This window comes from Engystomops pustulosus, chromosome 2 (genome assembly GCF_040894005.1).
Source record: "Engystomops pustulosus chromosome 2, aEngPut4.maternal, whole genome shotgun sequence".
Lineage (NCBI taxonomy): Eukaryota > Metazoa > Chordata > Amphibia > Anura > Leptodactylidae > Engystomops > Engystomops pustulosus.
In genome coordinates, this window is record NC_092412.1 from 154,266,560 (window position 1) to 154,280,887 (window position 14,328).

The 14,328-nt window shown below is 42.1% G+C and overlaps 1 protein-coding gene across 5 annotated transcripts in view; it reads right to left on the reverse strand.

The window, feature by feature from the left end:
- LOC140118732 (mediator of RNA polymerase II transcription subunit 18) overlaps nucleotides 1-14,328 on the reverse strand; it is a 67,657-nt gene that overhangs the window by 36,000 nt on the left and 17,329 nt on the right. The window contains exon 1 of one of the 5 annotated variants that reach the window (XM_072136998.1): nucleotides 3,997-4,167. The exons of 1 other annotated variant lie outside the window; for it this stretch is intronic. In XM_072136998.1, coding sequence (XP_071993099.1) covers nucleotides 3,997-4,099 — 103 coding nt within the window. In that variant the 5' untranslated portion in view covers nucleotides 4,100-4,167. Of the gene's footprint in view, nucleotides 1-3,713; nucleotides 3,854-3,885; nucleotides 3,963-3,996; nucleotides 4,168-14,328 lie in introns of those variants that run through there. 3 more of the 5 variants (XM_072136995.1, XM_072137000.1, XM_072137001.1) reach the window with 3 other exon arrangements.

The following is a 14,328-nucleotide window of genomic DNA, read 5'->3' on the forward strand; positions in this document are numbered from 1 at the left end:
AATTCATACATAAGGAACAGAATGGTAGTGTGAACTTTGACATAGATGTGTAAATGATCTGTGGAATAAAGCACCACAGTCTCACTCAGCTCTTACAGTAAAGAATCCCATTGGTTACTTCAGGCATAGATGATGCCTCCTCATCTTGTTATAGGTCTTAAACATTTAATGATCATTACTTCTGCAAAATGTCACCCTGCAGGTCCTCTGCCATTTTGCCTCCAGCTGACATGCTCGTTTGGGGTACACTTGAAACTGGTTGTTTCTGCTAAACTGTGGCACCTACAAACAGAGTTCTAGTGTCACTGTTAAATTTACAGTCGAGAACGGGAGCTCTAATAAATATATATATAATACACACCCCGAGATATAGAGATATATGTCCTTTTAGTACATTTATACATTGTAATGAGGTCACCTCTTAGGGTTATTGTGTTTTGAGGAAAAAAAAAGTCTAAGTTTAATTGCCTGTCCAAATACACCCAAACTGTGTTCCCCAATCAAATGTCAAGGGATCATTTAGGACAGGGGTGGCACTCAGGGACCTCTCTATAGGCACCCTGGCCATCACCTCAGAGTTTGCCAGAATGGACTCAAGACCTATTTTAGTCACAGGCAGCCCAGGACCCTAGAAGGAAGCTACATTGATAATCCAAAATTCTTCTCCTTTCTACTGTATTAGTGTCCACTGATGCCAATATAATTTAATCCTGTGTAAGAGCAGGGAGCGATAAGTTACTGCTTAAATTGTCGCATTGGCACTCAGTGTCTAAAAGGTTTGCCATCACTGATTTAGGAGGGAGAGCAGGAGCAGCAGCTGACTTAAAGTGTACTATTGCTGTTGGAGGTATAAGCAGCAGCAGTAATGCCACTAGGCACCTCCAGCGTACCTTCAGTCAGTGGCAGCCTCTGATGAGGCCAATGGGAGGTGTTATGGTTAGAAGTGTCTCCTTCTGCGTCAAAATCTCAGTGCCCAAATCCAAGTTTAATGCTCACTAACATCACCAAGCCTTTTTCAGCCATAATTTTAACCTCACATTTATCTATGGTAAACTACAAGGTTTTGGAGTGAGCTACCTATGAAGGCTGAACTTGCAGTAGAGAATAAAAACATAATTCAAGGAGCAGAAAAATCTCATATGAATAATTCCAGCAACGATGTTACAAAAAGTACAGACTAGTATTAGAAAGCTCTTGCATACAAGGCATGAATCACCCGGTTGCCAGTTAATATTTACCTACTGTTAACCGACCCGTGGAGCAGCCCAGCATATACACATCTGCATATAGTTCTGTGTCCTTCCTTCACAAACACTGTACACTGACTCATGGAAGTGCTATGCACCCATATATATTCCGTTCCGGAAACAGACATTTACATTCACTACACAGGTAGAATAACATATTTTACCAATGAATCTGTTAGCAGGACTTATACAGCACAGATAAATATCTGATACGCATGGAGAACATGAAGTAGTATATATACATTTTCATTACCTACAATTTCTGGACTATCTTTCACAAGAATAACGCTGACACTGCTCCAGGCACATACCTTTCATAACGCAGCTATGTCGGGTATTTGTACCTTGCCCATCACAGGAAACATTAACCTGAATGCACACAGCCAACTTTTCTACATTATCTAAAGTATAAAACACAGACTACTGAGATGATCTATAATATGTATAGGGGTATATTACAAAAATGCATGGTATAGTACCAAAACAAATATGCTAATGCCTAAAATATCCAAAAGAGATAAAAAAAAGTGCAGGGAAAGGATCAAGGATTGTAAACCAAGCACACTGACATACTGGTGGTGTGTGCCCCCTCTGAAAGGATGTGCTCTTCTTTTAGATTCTCATGCTCTTTTTTTTTTTTTTTTTTTTTTTTTTAAAGGCTTTTAAAATTATGCAAATGAGGTCTGAAGGGCTCCAGGATATGTAGGAATTAATGGAGCCTGGCGCTTTTTTCTTAAAAACAAGGGCATAAGATGCTAAAAGAAGAGCAAATCCTCCCAGAGGGGGCACACACCGCCAGTATGTCAGTGTTCTTGGTTTACAATCCTTGATCTGGTGATAGATGTCCTTTAAGTGTAGTAACCCTGCCTACCACTAGCAAATATGATTTGGTCATTTATTTATTTTTTTAAACTATACACCTCTTCCCCTTTATAAATAATTTTTAAAACCAAAATCACATTTTGTGGCACAAAGTTCCTCAGTCCTCACTGCTTGTACAATAAAGAATCACAGTCTATGTAATGTAATGTCATTTTCATTAATGGAAGTTGGTTTTTCATGTTACAAAACCACAGAGACTTTATATAACCAAATCTGCCATTAAAGAGGTTGTCTAGTGATAGAAAGTTAGGCCCTATCAACAGAATAAGGCATACCTTGCCAACTGGTAGGGGTCTTAGCGATGGGGTTCCAATGGATATTGGGAACAGATCACAAGCACCACACCTGTCCATCTTATTCAGCTCCATAGAGATGGACGGAGCATCCATGACTAGCTGCTTCAGTCATCTCCTGACCAGTGCACTTAGGGTCCTGCTCCAGAGGCAGCACAGGACAGAGTCCGAGTTTCACATATATTCTGGCAGATGATACATATTTCATAGAGATCCCGTGGCCAATGACATCTAAATTGTTGGACACATGTAAAGTACATTATCTAAAGGCATCCCTCAGATGTCACCATAAATTGCCCTAGATCTGTGATGGTGAACCTTTTGGAGTGCTCAAACTACAACCAAAACACACTTATAGGTTACAAAGCGCCAACATGACAATTTAAGAATTACCTTAATGATCACTGCTGTATCACAGGTTTTAATCATATTGCTGTCCTGAATTCACCTATACAAATCAGAAGATGGAGAAATTTGGATTGTAGCTTCCCTCCAGGGTCCCCTGAAGAAGAAGAATCAGGTGACCCAGAGCAGGAGCTCCGATGACAATCCATGTCTATTCACACTTTCTCTCTCCTTCTGTAGTCCTCGTAGCCAATGGTGTGGCTTTAAAATAGCGCAGAGCATGGCATATCCTGGGCTGTATTGAACCGCAGGAGTTAGCCTTGAGTCCTATCTGACAAACTCTGTGTTGGGGTGACGACCTGGGTGCACACAGTAAGGGCTCCGAGTGTCACCTCTTGCACCCATGCCATAGGTTTGCCACCACTGACCTAGATGAAGGCTAATGAAGGCTAACACTGCATAAGTGTTGATATTTAAATAAAGGTTGGTTAGCGAATTCCGATAAAATGTTGTGTTCCAGATAAACATTATTATTGGTGATGTAATAGAATATCTGGGAGTATAGGGTTCTTGTAACATGTTTTTCTGACACATTACATTATCAAACTCTAACTACACTGCTGGCTGACAGAACTGTCCAGGACCTTACTTGCATCTACAACTTCAGACTAATATGATTGAGCTTATAGTAGGTGCCAAGTGAGTCACAGTGGTACAATGATGTGTTCCCTGGCCAAACTGCACGTTACCAAGAAGTAAATACTTTCTGCAGTAGAAAACAAGCCAAGTACCTGGGCCATCCCCTGCTGAGGAACACTATCATACTGTACATATGGAATGATCAGCAATAAGCTCCAAGCGTATAAAGGTTATTTAGGAACCATCCCACAACAGTATTACTGGGGTTTTCCCTGTTGGGACAGTCACTCCATAACCACCATGTTACCTTCCTGCTTAACCCCTGACCGCACTGGGGACACTTCTATTCCGTGTCCCCCTTATGGCACTTCTGCTCTTTTATAACATGTCCGGGAGAAAGTGTTTCCCTCAGGTCACACTTATTCGTGCTGAGTATATGAAAGAAAGATAAGGCGCCGCCTACGCCCTCTATTCACCACCTAGAAAGTGATGGCAAGTTCCTGGCGAGGTGCCAGTCGGCGGTTAAGTGCGGACAGGCAGTATGTGTGGCACACGGTAACGGCACACGGGGAGGACAGAGCCGCGCTCACCTGTCAGGTCCCGGCACTGCTCCTCGCTATCCAGTTCTCCCTCTCGTTCTCTCTCGCTGCTTTCTCTGTGTCCTGCCGCTCTCTCAGTCTCACCCTCTGACATCACAGGAAGTCCTACCTGTCCGGGGCTGTCAGAACCGGAAGCTCACCATGAATGTCGCGCACGGCCTCACGGGAGTTATAGTCCCTGTGTGTCCTAATATTAGTAGAGGTTCTGGTAGGATGCTCGTCCTGGGTTCTTTCTACACCCATCAGAGTCCCTGGCGATGCCACCTGTTATGCAATTGGGGAAGAGCTCTGAGTGCTGTACTAATAATTAGTCACCTAATTGTATTTATGGCCGATGAATGTGCTACAGATAAGGTGGAGCTAGAAGAAGTAATGCCTGGTATTTGCTGATGAGTTATAAATCAGGATAAAATCAAGTTCAAGCTCTCCTTATGATGCTTAGTTGAAACACAGCCATGGGGACTATGCCTACCAGTATGGGCACTGGGTGGCAACCGGGTCAAGGTCCCTGTGCTGCGGCGGGCGCCATGTGATGCTGCACACAACAGCGTAGGGACCCACCATCAAGAGGTCACCATGAAGTGGTAGGTGGGCTTATACAATTTGATCGAAATGTAACTAAGAACCTTGAGTTCGTTATATAATGTGGCCTAGCGGTAGTAGATCTCTCCCCATGTCAGTTTAGTACATTCTATCCCTTCATTTGTTTAGTTTTTTTTCCTCATACCAGCACTCATACCACCCCAATCGACCCAGGTGCTTTTAAATTAGCGGGAGACTGCATATAGTGGCCGCTTACTTCCTCTCACCTAGTGTGAGAGACCACATGGAACAGTGAGTATTCAACACCTGTTCACATGGTGCAGGTTGCATGGCATCAGCTGCTTTGGTTGTGCGATGCTGGTGGGGACCAGGGGCCCGGAGCCATGGGGGCTATGCCTGCCAATATGGGCGCTGGGGGGCAACCGGGTCCTGGTCCCTGGTGGCGCTGTGCTGCGGCGGTGACGGGAGCCAAGTGATGCCGCACACAACAGTGTAGGGACCCACAATAAACATTATACAATTTGATCAAAATGTAACTAAGAACCTAGAGTTCGTTATATAATGTAGCCTAGCGGCAGTAGATCAATGTGTGGATGTGCGGTCCAGTTCTTTTTCTCTCCCCATGTCGGTGTGCTACAGATGAGGTGGAGCTAGAAGAAGTAATGCTTGGTATTTGGTGATGAGTAATAAATCAGGATAAAATCAAGTTCAAGCTCTCCTTATGATGCTTAGTCGAAACACAGCAGAATTTTTACAAACTTTGTGTGATGTTTCCGCCAACTTGGCCTTTATCAAAGGTTGGAATGTAATACAAGACAAAAGAAAGGGTAAGTACATTTGTACGTGGTATAATTCAATATATATATATATATATATATATATCTGCATACAAATAAATAGAGAAGATACATTGAGGGCTAATCCCCCGTAGAAAGCCTGTATATGGACAGCTATAGACATATGGAGTGATCACTGCGGTGGATACCCTAGCTCTGTAGCACCCAGTATTTAAATGTGTGGTCGCACACATTAACAAGTTACCAAACAAATTAGAATAGGGGATCTCTAAGACCCCACACGAACCAGGATTCCTTGTGTGAATGGAGCCGTAGGCATGCTGCCCTTAACCACTTAATGACGTGCCCCTCTGAAAACATTGAGAGGAGAGCAATCTCTGGGGCACAGGAAGTCGTCAAACTGTGAAGCTAAACCCTGCTGATAGATCAAATCCTGTCATTTCTACTTGTCTTATTTTCCTAAAAGTGCTGTAACAGAGAATACATTATAAAATGGCGCCGTCATCATGGATCGCACCTAAAACTTCGAGGCTGAGGAATTTCGGGAATGCCCTAAAGGTGACTGGAGCATGAGACAGCAGGAAAACTCTCTAATCAAGAGACTTCACGATCTGGGAAGCCTGATATGTTATGCTTTGTATGCTCTTCCTTTTCTAACTTTTCCCTGCTTTTCTATATAGACTTGTGAAACTAAATAAACTTACGCAGTGCTGATTTTGCCCAGGGCAGTAGCATAAGTGAGATTTGAATCAGCAGTTGTCTTTTGCAATCCTTGCAACGTGCACACATGCTTTTAACTGATTTAAAATAGACAACCAACGCACACTAAAAGAGGATATCATAAATCCTCCCATAGCAAAACCAGTAAGGCGATGTAGAACAAAAACCGCCTACCACAATACACAAACCCAAGGACACTTCCACCTGATGTGTAGCACCAATGTCTCCCTTACCCCACATTTCCAGCAGAGATCAGGTACCGAAGGGTAAAAATGGTGTAGGACCTCAGGAGTCCTGTACCATTGAGCTAGAATTTTATAACTTGTCTCCTGAAGCTGACAAGAGACAGCAGGCTTATAGTCAAAGACCATAGCCATTGACCACTTCTGATCCTCAAATTCCATTCCATAAACCCCTTCCCGTGAGGTTTGGAAGGTGATCTTGGAGCCATGATTGTCTCTCAGCAGCAACCAGTAAACTGCCGAAATTAGATGGTGGGAAGGGGGTTGATCCACACACCAATCTTCGAAGGTAGTAAGATCTCTGGCGAGAGTCGCCACCAGAGCCAGGGACTTGTAGAAGCTATTAAGCTGATGTAAAGTGAGTCCTCTACAACCCTGGGGAGCCCCCGGATGGAACAAGTAGACAGAGGACAGTGTCAGACAGCATATGCCGGACCTGAATAACAGGGTTCTCAGGCACCATTAGGAAGTTAGGTTCTGTGAGTCCCAGAGGAAAAGTTAGATTCTACAAAAGAGGGGAGAGAGGGCCTGGGCAGTGTGAGGCTAGACCTCTACCCACAACCCTGTCCCAAGTATGCAGGAGAGCTTTATATAGAGAGCTTTATAAGGATAGAAGTGTGATCTGCCTGAGCGAGGGTCTTGCGAAATCCATAGAGATGCCAGGAAAGGAGAACAATTGCCACCCACCTCCACACCAATCTATAACTTTTCACAAGTCCCTTGTAAAAGATTCACTATGCACGTTAGCATCATGGCAGCGCGATACAGAAAAAAGTCAGGGAGCCCCAACCCCGCCTCCACTTTGGGTCTGGAGAGAACAGAATAAGCCAAAAGGGGTCCTGAAGTCCGCCCAAAAAAGCAAGTAGCCATAGATTGTAACTTACTCAAATGCCCCTGGGGCCGTTCAAGGAATTGTCTGAAAAATTTACAAAATTTTGGGAAGGATGTCCATCTTTAGGGTATTCATTCTGCTCATCCAGGAGAGGGGAAGCTTATGCCATGTGGCAAGAACCTTCTCCACTACGCTAAGAAGCGAAATGTAGCTGAGATAAAAGGCTGCGGATGGATCAGCAGGAATGGACAAATACTTGATGGACCCCTTGCACCAATTGAACGGCAGGGCTGAAGACAAAGAAGACAGGGAGATTGACATTGAAGAGCTCAGACTTTGAGACATTTGCTTTGAAGTTGGAAACTGCAGAGTATGCCTCCAACTCACCCAGAACTGGCGTCAAGCTAATCTCAGGATTTGTAACATATAATAAAAGATCATTGGCAAAAAACAATATTTTGTTGTCATCTGGGTTCATGATAGAATGCCATGATCTTAGCAATCATAACAGGACCGAAGCCTCTAAAAATCTGCACCCTACCCTGTCAAATGCCTTCTCTGCTTCAACACAAAGAAGGCACATTGGAATCGTCCGAGCCCTGGCTCTTTAAATAAGGGCAGTGTTTTGATGGTGTTGTCCTAGGCCTCACGACCCGGAAAAAAACCCACTTGTATCAAGCCGGGGATGAGGGGTCTCAGTACACTTCAGATCAATATTAATGAAAGATATGGGTCTAAAGTTGCCACAGTGCGTAGCATCCCTGCCGGCCTTAGGCAAGATCACTATGTGAGCTAGCATAGACTTTGGGTGGAAATGCTGTCCTCTGGCTATTTCATTAAAAACAGTCAGCATAGGACCTCACAGGCATTCCCCAAACAATTAGAAAAATCTGGCTGTAACGCCATCTGGTCCTTGCCTTAAAGATGTTTTTCCATGAACTAAAGTTAGGCCCTATCCTGTAACAGGGACTTTAGTTTGGTGGATCTTTCCCGTTTAATACGTGCCCCATGATGCATAAATAGGCTCATCACCTGGAATTTCATATATTCCCATTGTAGATGTCATCCTCACTATCTGAGGGGCAAAGGAAGAGATGACCTGCCTGATCTGCACACACACGAATCATGGAGGAGACTATCATTTCGGCGCCATGGCTGAACCCGCTGTCATGCAGCGTCAAACTGTACAGACCCCAAGACTGGTGCATGGTCAGACTACAGGATCCTGTCAATTCAGCATTGTGGAGATAGATTAGGCGGGTCATGGGACTCAAACAGATAATCCAATCTACCATAACAATTGTGGATATAGGCCTGATGGCTAAAACCCTGCACTCTAGAATGGAGAACCCTCCAGAGATCATTAAGCCACAGCTGAGACAGCTGTGTCTTGTCGACGGGTTGTTGTTAACAAAACGGATGACCTCCCTGAGTTGGTATGCAGATTGGCATCCATGGGCATGTTGAAATTTCCTCCCCCGGGCCCACCAAGCTATCCCCCACCTGGGCCACGATAACGTTAGCAAGGGAGGCCATATTCCTTTTAGGAGAAACAACACATGAGAACAATCAGGTCAGAAACAATCACATGAGAACAACAGGTCAGACAGCAGGGGACATTGATGAAGAACCTCCTCCGTGATCCTTCTGTGGATGTTGCTTCTGAGTCGCCGACCATGCAGACGTTTTCATTGGAAACGCACATGCTTTTTGGCCAAACCCCCTCCCACTTGCATTTTGGATGTGTTTAAAAATGTGACAAAAACACCACATGGGACTCCAGCCTGAGGGTGCATTCACACCATCAGTTTTCAATGTCAAAACCAGGAGTGGAGTAGGTCCCATTATGATCCACACCTGCTTTTGGGCTTTGAAAACTGCATCTTACACGTATGTGTTTTTGTATGTTTACCATGCGTTTGGCTGGTTTTAGTCCATTTCACAGCTGCTTACACTTGCAGAGATGAAGAACAACAGATTCAAACCAGCCAAACACATTTTCATTGCGTTTAACCTCTTAACGCTCAGCGTCCGATATATCGGACGCTGAGCTCAGTGACTTAACGCTCAGCGTCCGATATATCGGACGCTGAGCCGATGCCGGTTCAGCTCAAGATTTGAGCCGAACCGACATCGGGAAACACGGGCTGCCGGCTGTGACTGATAGCTGGCACCCCAGTGTAACACCCGCGATCGGAGTTGTCTCTGATCGTGGGTGATTAACCCGTTAAATGCCGCGGTCATCGCGACCGCGGCATCTAACATGCATCTGGGGGGTCTTTCCCCCACGATCGCCCCCCCCGAATCATTTTCAGGGGGCACCGATCATTGCTACGGTATCACTGGGGTCCGATCTGGACCCCAGTGTTACCTGCAGGAACTGCCGGTAAGATGGCGTCTATGACGTCATCTTACTGGCAGAGTGCCACCCTATGCAAGTGCATAGGCTGACACTGATAATGCCCTGCAATACATAAGTATTGCAGGGTATTATTATGAACAAGCAATCAGATTATTGCTTGTTCATTTCCCATGGTGGAAAAAGTGAAAAAGTAAAAAAAAAAATTATTCAATAAAAAAATAAAGTAATAAATCACCAAAAATGCCCAAAAGCCCCAAAACATATAAAGAGACATATAACTGAAAAAAAAGTCTAAATCATAACACAAACCCCACATATATAGTATCACCGCATCCGTAACAACCCGTAGAATAAAAATAAATAATTATTGAACCCGCCGTAAAAGAAAACTGTTATAAACCCTCCAAAAATTATGATTTTTACCTATTCAATCCCACAAAAAAAGCTATAAAAAGTGATCAAAAAAACATATGTACTCTAGAATGATACTGGTGCAAAGTACAACGTGTCCCGCAAAAAACAAGCCATCAACCAGCTCCGTAGCCAAAAACGTAACAAAGTTATGCCACTTGGAAGATGGCAATACAAAAATGATAGATTTTTCCCCACAATAGGGTTTTATTTTACAAATTTAGTAAAACGCAAGAAAATATATTCGTGTCTGGTATCCCCGTTATCGTATCGACCCATAGAATGAAGATAATATGATTATTAGTCTATACGGTGAACACCACAAAAAAAAAAAAGTTAAAAAACCAGTAGAGAATTGATGCTTTTCTACTCCTGCTCTCAAAAAGAAGTTCCTAAATTTTCAACAATAGGTGATACCAACCCCAAAATGGTAACATTGGAAAAAGCATCTCATCCCGCAAAAAAAATGGCATCACATGGCCCTAATAGCGCAAAAGCGAAAATTTTACAGCCTTCAAAAGAGGCCAATGAGGAAAGTAAAATCCTGGCAGCTGTAGGGTGCTCCTTCCCTTCTGCGCCTCACTGTGTGCCCATAAAACAAGTCACGGCCACATGTGGGGGGTCTTTGTACTCGGGAGAAATTGTAGAACAAATTGTATGGTGGGTTTTGTATTTTTATCTTTTGGAAATGTGTAAATTTTAGGGCTAAATGAACGTATAACCGGCACAATTTGACTATTCTAAATTTCGCCTCCATTTTGATGTAATTACTATGAAGATCTCAAGGGGTTAACAATCTTCGTAAAATCTGTTTCTGATAGCTTGAGGGGTGCAGATTTGAAATTGGGTTGATTATATAGGGGGGTTTTGATGCTAAATATGTAAATTTTCATTCAAAACTGTATTTATCCCCAAAATAGTCAATTCTGAAAATCCGGAAAAGCGATATTCGATTTGTAAGCCGCGTGACATCAAAATAAATTATCCAGACATTTCAAAAATGGTGAAAATGTAAAGTAGACAAATGGGAAATGTTATTCAGCAATTTATTTAGGTGGTAAATCTATCTGCCTGAAAACGCAATGATTTCAAATTTCAAAAATGGCAAATTTTTCAGAAAATTCATCATATTTTCTTTTTTTTTGTAAATAAACGCAAAACTTATCAGCCAAAATTTACCACTAAAATGAAGTACAACATGTGGGTAAAAAACAATCTCAGAATCGTTTTGATAAGTAACAGTGTTCAAAAGTTATAACCATATAAAGCGACGCATGTCAGAATCCAAAAAATGGGACTGAGCCTTAAGCTGTAAAATGGCTGCGTCCTTAACCCCTTAATGACCGCCCTATCGGGTTTTTACGGCGGTCATTAAGGGTACTTCTTCTGATGCGACGCCTTTCTACGGCGGCGCATCAGAAGAAGTTTTCGGGACACCGGGTCTCGCTGGTGCCGGTGTCGGGCTGTGATATCACAGCCCAGACCCGGCACTAACACCCGGGATCGGAAAAACTCCGATCCCGGGTGTTTAACCCCTTGCACGCCGCGGTCAAGCATGACCGCGGCGTGCAAGTGTGTCCCCCGTGGATCGGACCACCCCGGTGTGCTTACCGGGGGATCCGATCCCTCCTGCCGCTGCCCCGGGTTTCGACGAGTGACCCGGGGCTGTCGGCTCCTCTTCTCACCGGGTCCTGCCTTCCTGGCAGGACCCGGCTGTAAGTAACTGAGCATGCTCAGCATGCTCAGTTACTTTCACTATACACTGCAATACAAGTGTATTGCAGTGTAAAGGCTTGAATAAGCGATCGGATGATCACTTATTCAAGCCAAGAAGTAGAAAATGTAAAAAAGTAAAAAAAAATGAAATCTTTTTATAATATAATTAAATAAATAAATAAAATAAAAGTCCCATAATCTCCCCAGTAACACATAAAATGCAAATAAAGTAAATAAAACACAAAAACACGTACATATTTGGTATCACCGCGTCCGTATTAATCTGTGCAATAAATCTAAATCAATATTGAACCCGCTCGGTGAACTACGTAAAAAAAAAACTCGAAAAACTTCCCATAATATACAATTTTTCATCAAACACCATCACAAAAAATGTTCTAAAAAGTGATCAAAAAAAGTTACGGTACCTAATATGATACGACTGAAAAGAACAACTGTTTTCGCAAAAAATAAGCCCTCAACCAGATCTGACAACAGAAAAATACAGAAGTTATGGCCCTGAAAAGTTGTCAATAGTAAAAACAATGCGATTTTCTCCAATATTGGTTTTGCTCAGGAAAATTGAGCAAAAATAAGAAAAACTATATAAATGAGATATCACCGCAATCGTAGTGAACCAGAGAATAAAGATAAAATATTATTTTTACGTTACGGTGAGCGGGGGGAAAAAAATGCTAAAAATCCAAAATAAAAATTGATGATTTTGTTTGTGTCCCCCTTGAAATAGTTAATAAAATCTCATGAATAAGCTTTAGACTCCCAAAATAAATTATTTATACATTGTATCTCATCCCATAAAAAATAAGCCCTCATATGATCGCATTACCAGAAAAATAAAAATGTATAGGTCGTACAATGTGACAATACAAATCCGCAGTGAATGGCGCCTCCATTCATTCTATACTCGGCCGTGCGCCCGTACAGCAGTTTACCACCACATATGGGGTATCAGTAAACTCGGGAGGAATTGGGCATCAAGTGTTGCAGTGCGTTTCATCATTTAATTTATTCTGAAAATGTCAGTTTTGGCCTAAATGAATGTATTTCCAAAAAAATTCTAGTTTCTAAATCGCAGGTCCATATTTTTTAACCCATGTGAAACACTTAAAGGGTTAATGGACTTAATAGAAGTTGTTTTACATATGTTGAGGGGTGAACTTTCTATAGTGGGGTAATTTATGGGGTTTTACTATTATTTAGGCCTCTCAAAGTCACTTGAAAGCTGAGTTGTCCCTCAAAATGTGAGTTTTGGCAATTTTCATGAAAATAAGAAAAATCGCACCTAAAGTTCTGCGCCTCATAACATCCTAGAAAAATGACCGGAAGCATAAAATATCATCCCAACATAAAGCAGATATTCTGTAAATGTTAATTATCAAACTTTTTGGGTAGTTTTACATCTTGTCTGGAAACCAGAACATTTCAAACTTGGAAAATGAAGAGTTTTTACAAACTTTTGCCAAATTTTCACTTTTTTTCAGAACGAAACGCAAAACTTATCACTTAAATTTTATAACTAACATGAAGTACAATGTGTCACGAGAAAACATTCTCAAAATCACCGGGATATGTTAAAGCGTTCCGAAGTTATAACCAATTATCGTGAGACATGTCAGATTTGAAAAATCGAGTCTGGTCATTGAGCTGAAAACTAGTGTCAGTGATAAGGGGTTAAGGAGTTAAAATGGTCCAAGAACTGTCCAAGGATGCAGTGAGTAACAGCACCCGTTTTTAAATGCACTGAAAATACATGTGTTTTTGCAGGTTTATTATGCGTTTGGCTGGTTTGAAACTGTTTCACAGCTGCATACAGTTCCAGAAATTAATAAAACGGATTCAAAGTAGCCAAACACATAGTAAAATGCAAAAACGCATGCTTTCAATAACGTGTTTTCGGTGTGTTTAAAAACGCACCAAGAACTGTCCAAGAACATACCACGTGACAGCACCGTAGGTCCCCTCCACATAAGACTTTCTCTCTGCCAGCCTAAATGCACCAATTCTGTAACAGTGGTTAGATTGCCAGTGCTGCAATTCGGCAGACTGAAAAGAAAAATCTGTCAAGAAATTACAAACCGTATCCATGTATTTTTGTGAATTCTAATTATGTAAGGTCATGTTTAGTTTTACTTTGTAGGCTCTGTTAGAAGCCTCTGTGTAGGGGTTTCTCTTTTCAAACCTATGTAATCCTTAGTGTTTATAATAAACAATATGCAATATTCTGTTTACCTTGCCATAAAGCTGCAATATTCCTTATGTATATGTGACAATGTGGTGGTTGACCTTCTACATAACTTTCAACCAACAGTCACTTACAACACTCATAAGGACTGGAATGCATGAAAACGCACCCTTGTAGCAGCTAGAGTATGCGTGGTGTAAAGAAGTTAGCTGTAACTCTTCACCCACATAGTGACAGTGGAATAATGGAGATTTAATTTGAACATATTTAATGAAGGTATTGGGAATTTGAATAGAACATGAAGGCATTTAATTAAAGAAGAAACATTTTGAGTATCTAGAGGCATAGCCTCACAGCTTATTTTAAAGAATTGCACAAATAGAATATTCAAACATCACGTGTCGTATCTATTGCATTAAAATCACTTTGAAATTGTCAACCATCTGATGGCAGATGTTGAGGGAGATAAAGGCTGGACGGTCAACCAATTGCCTAAA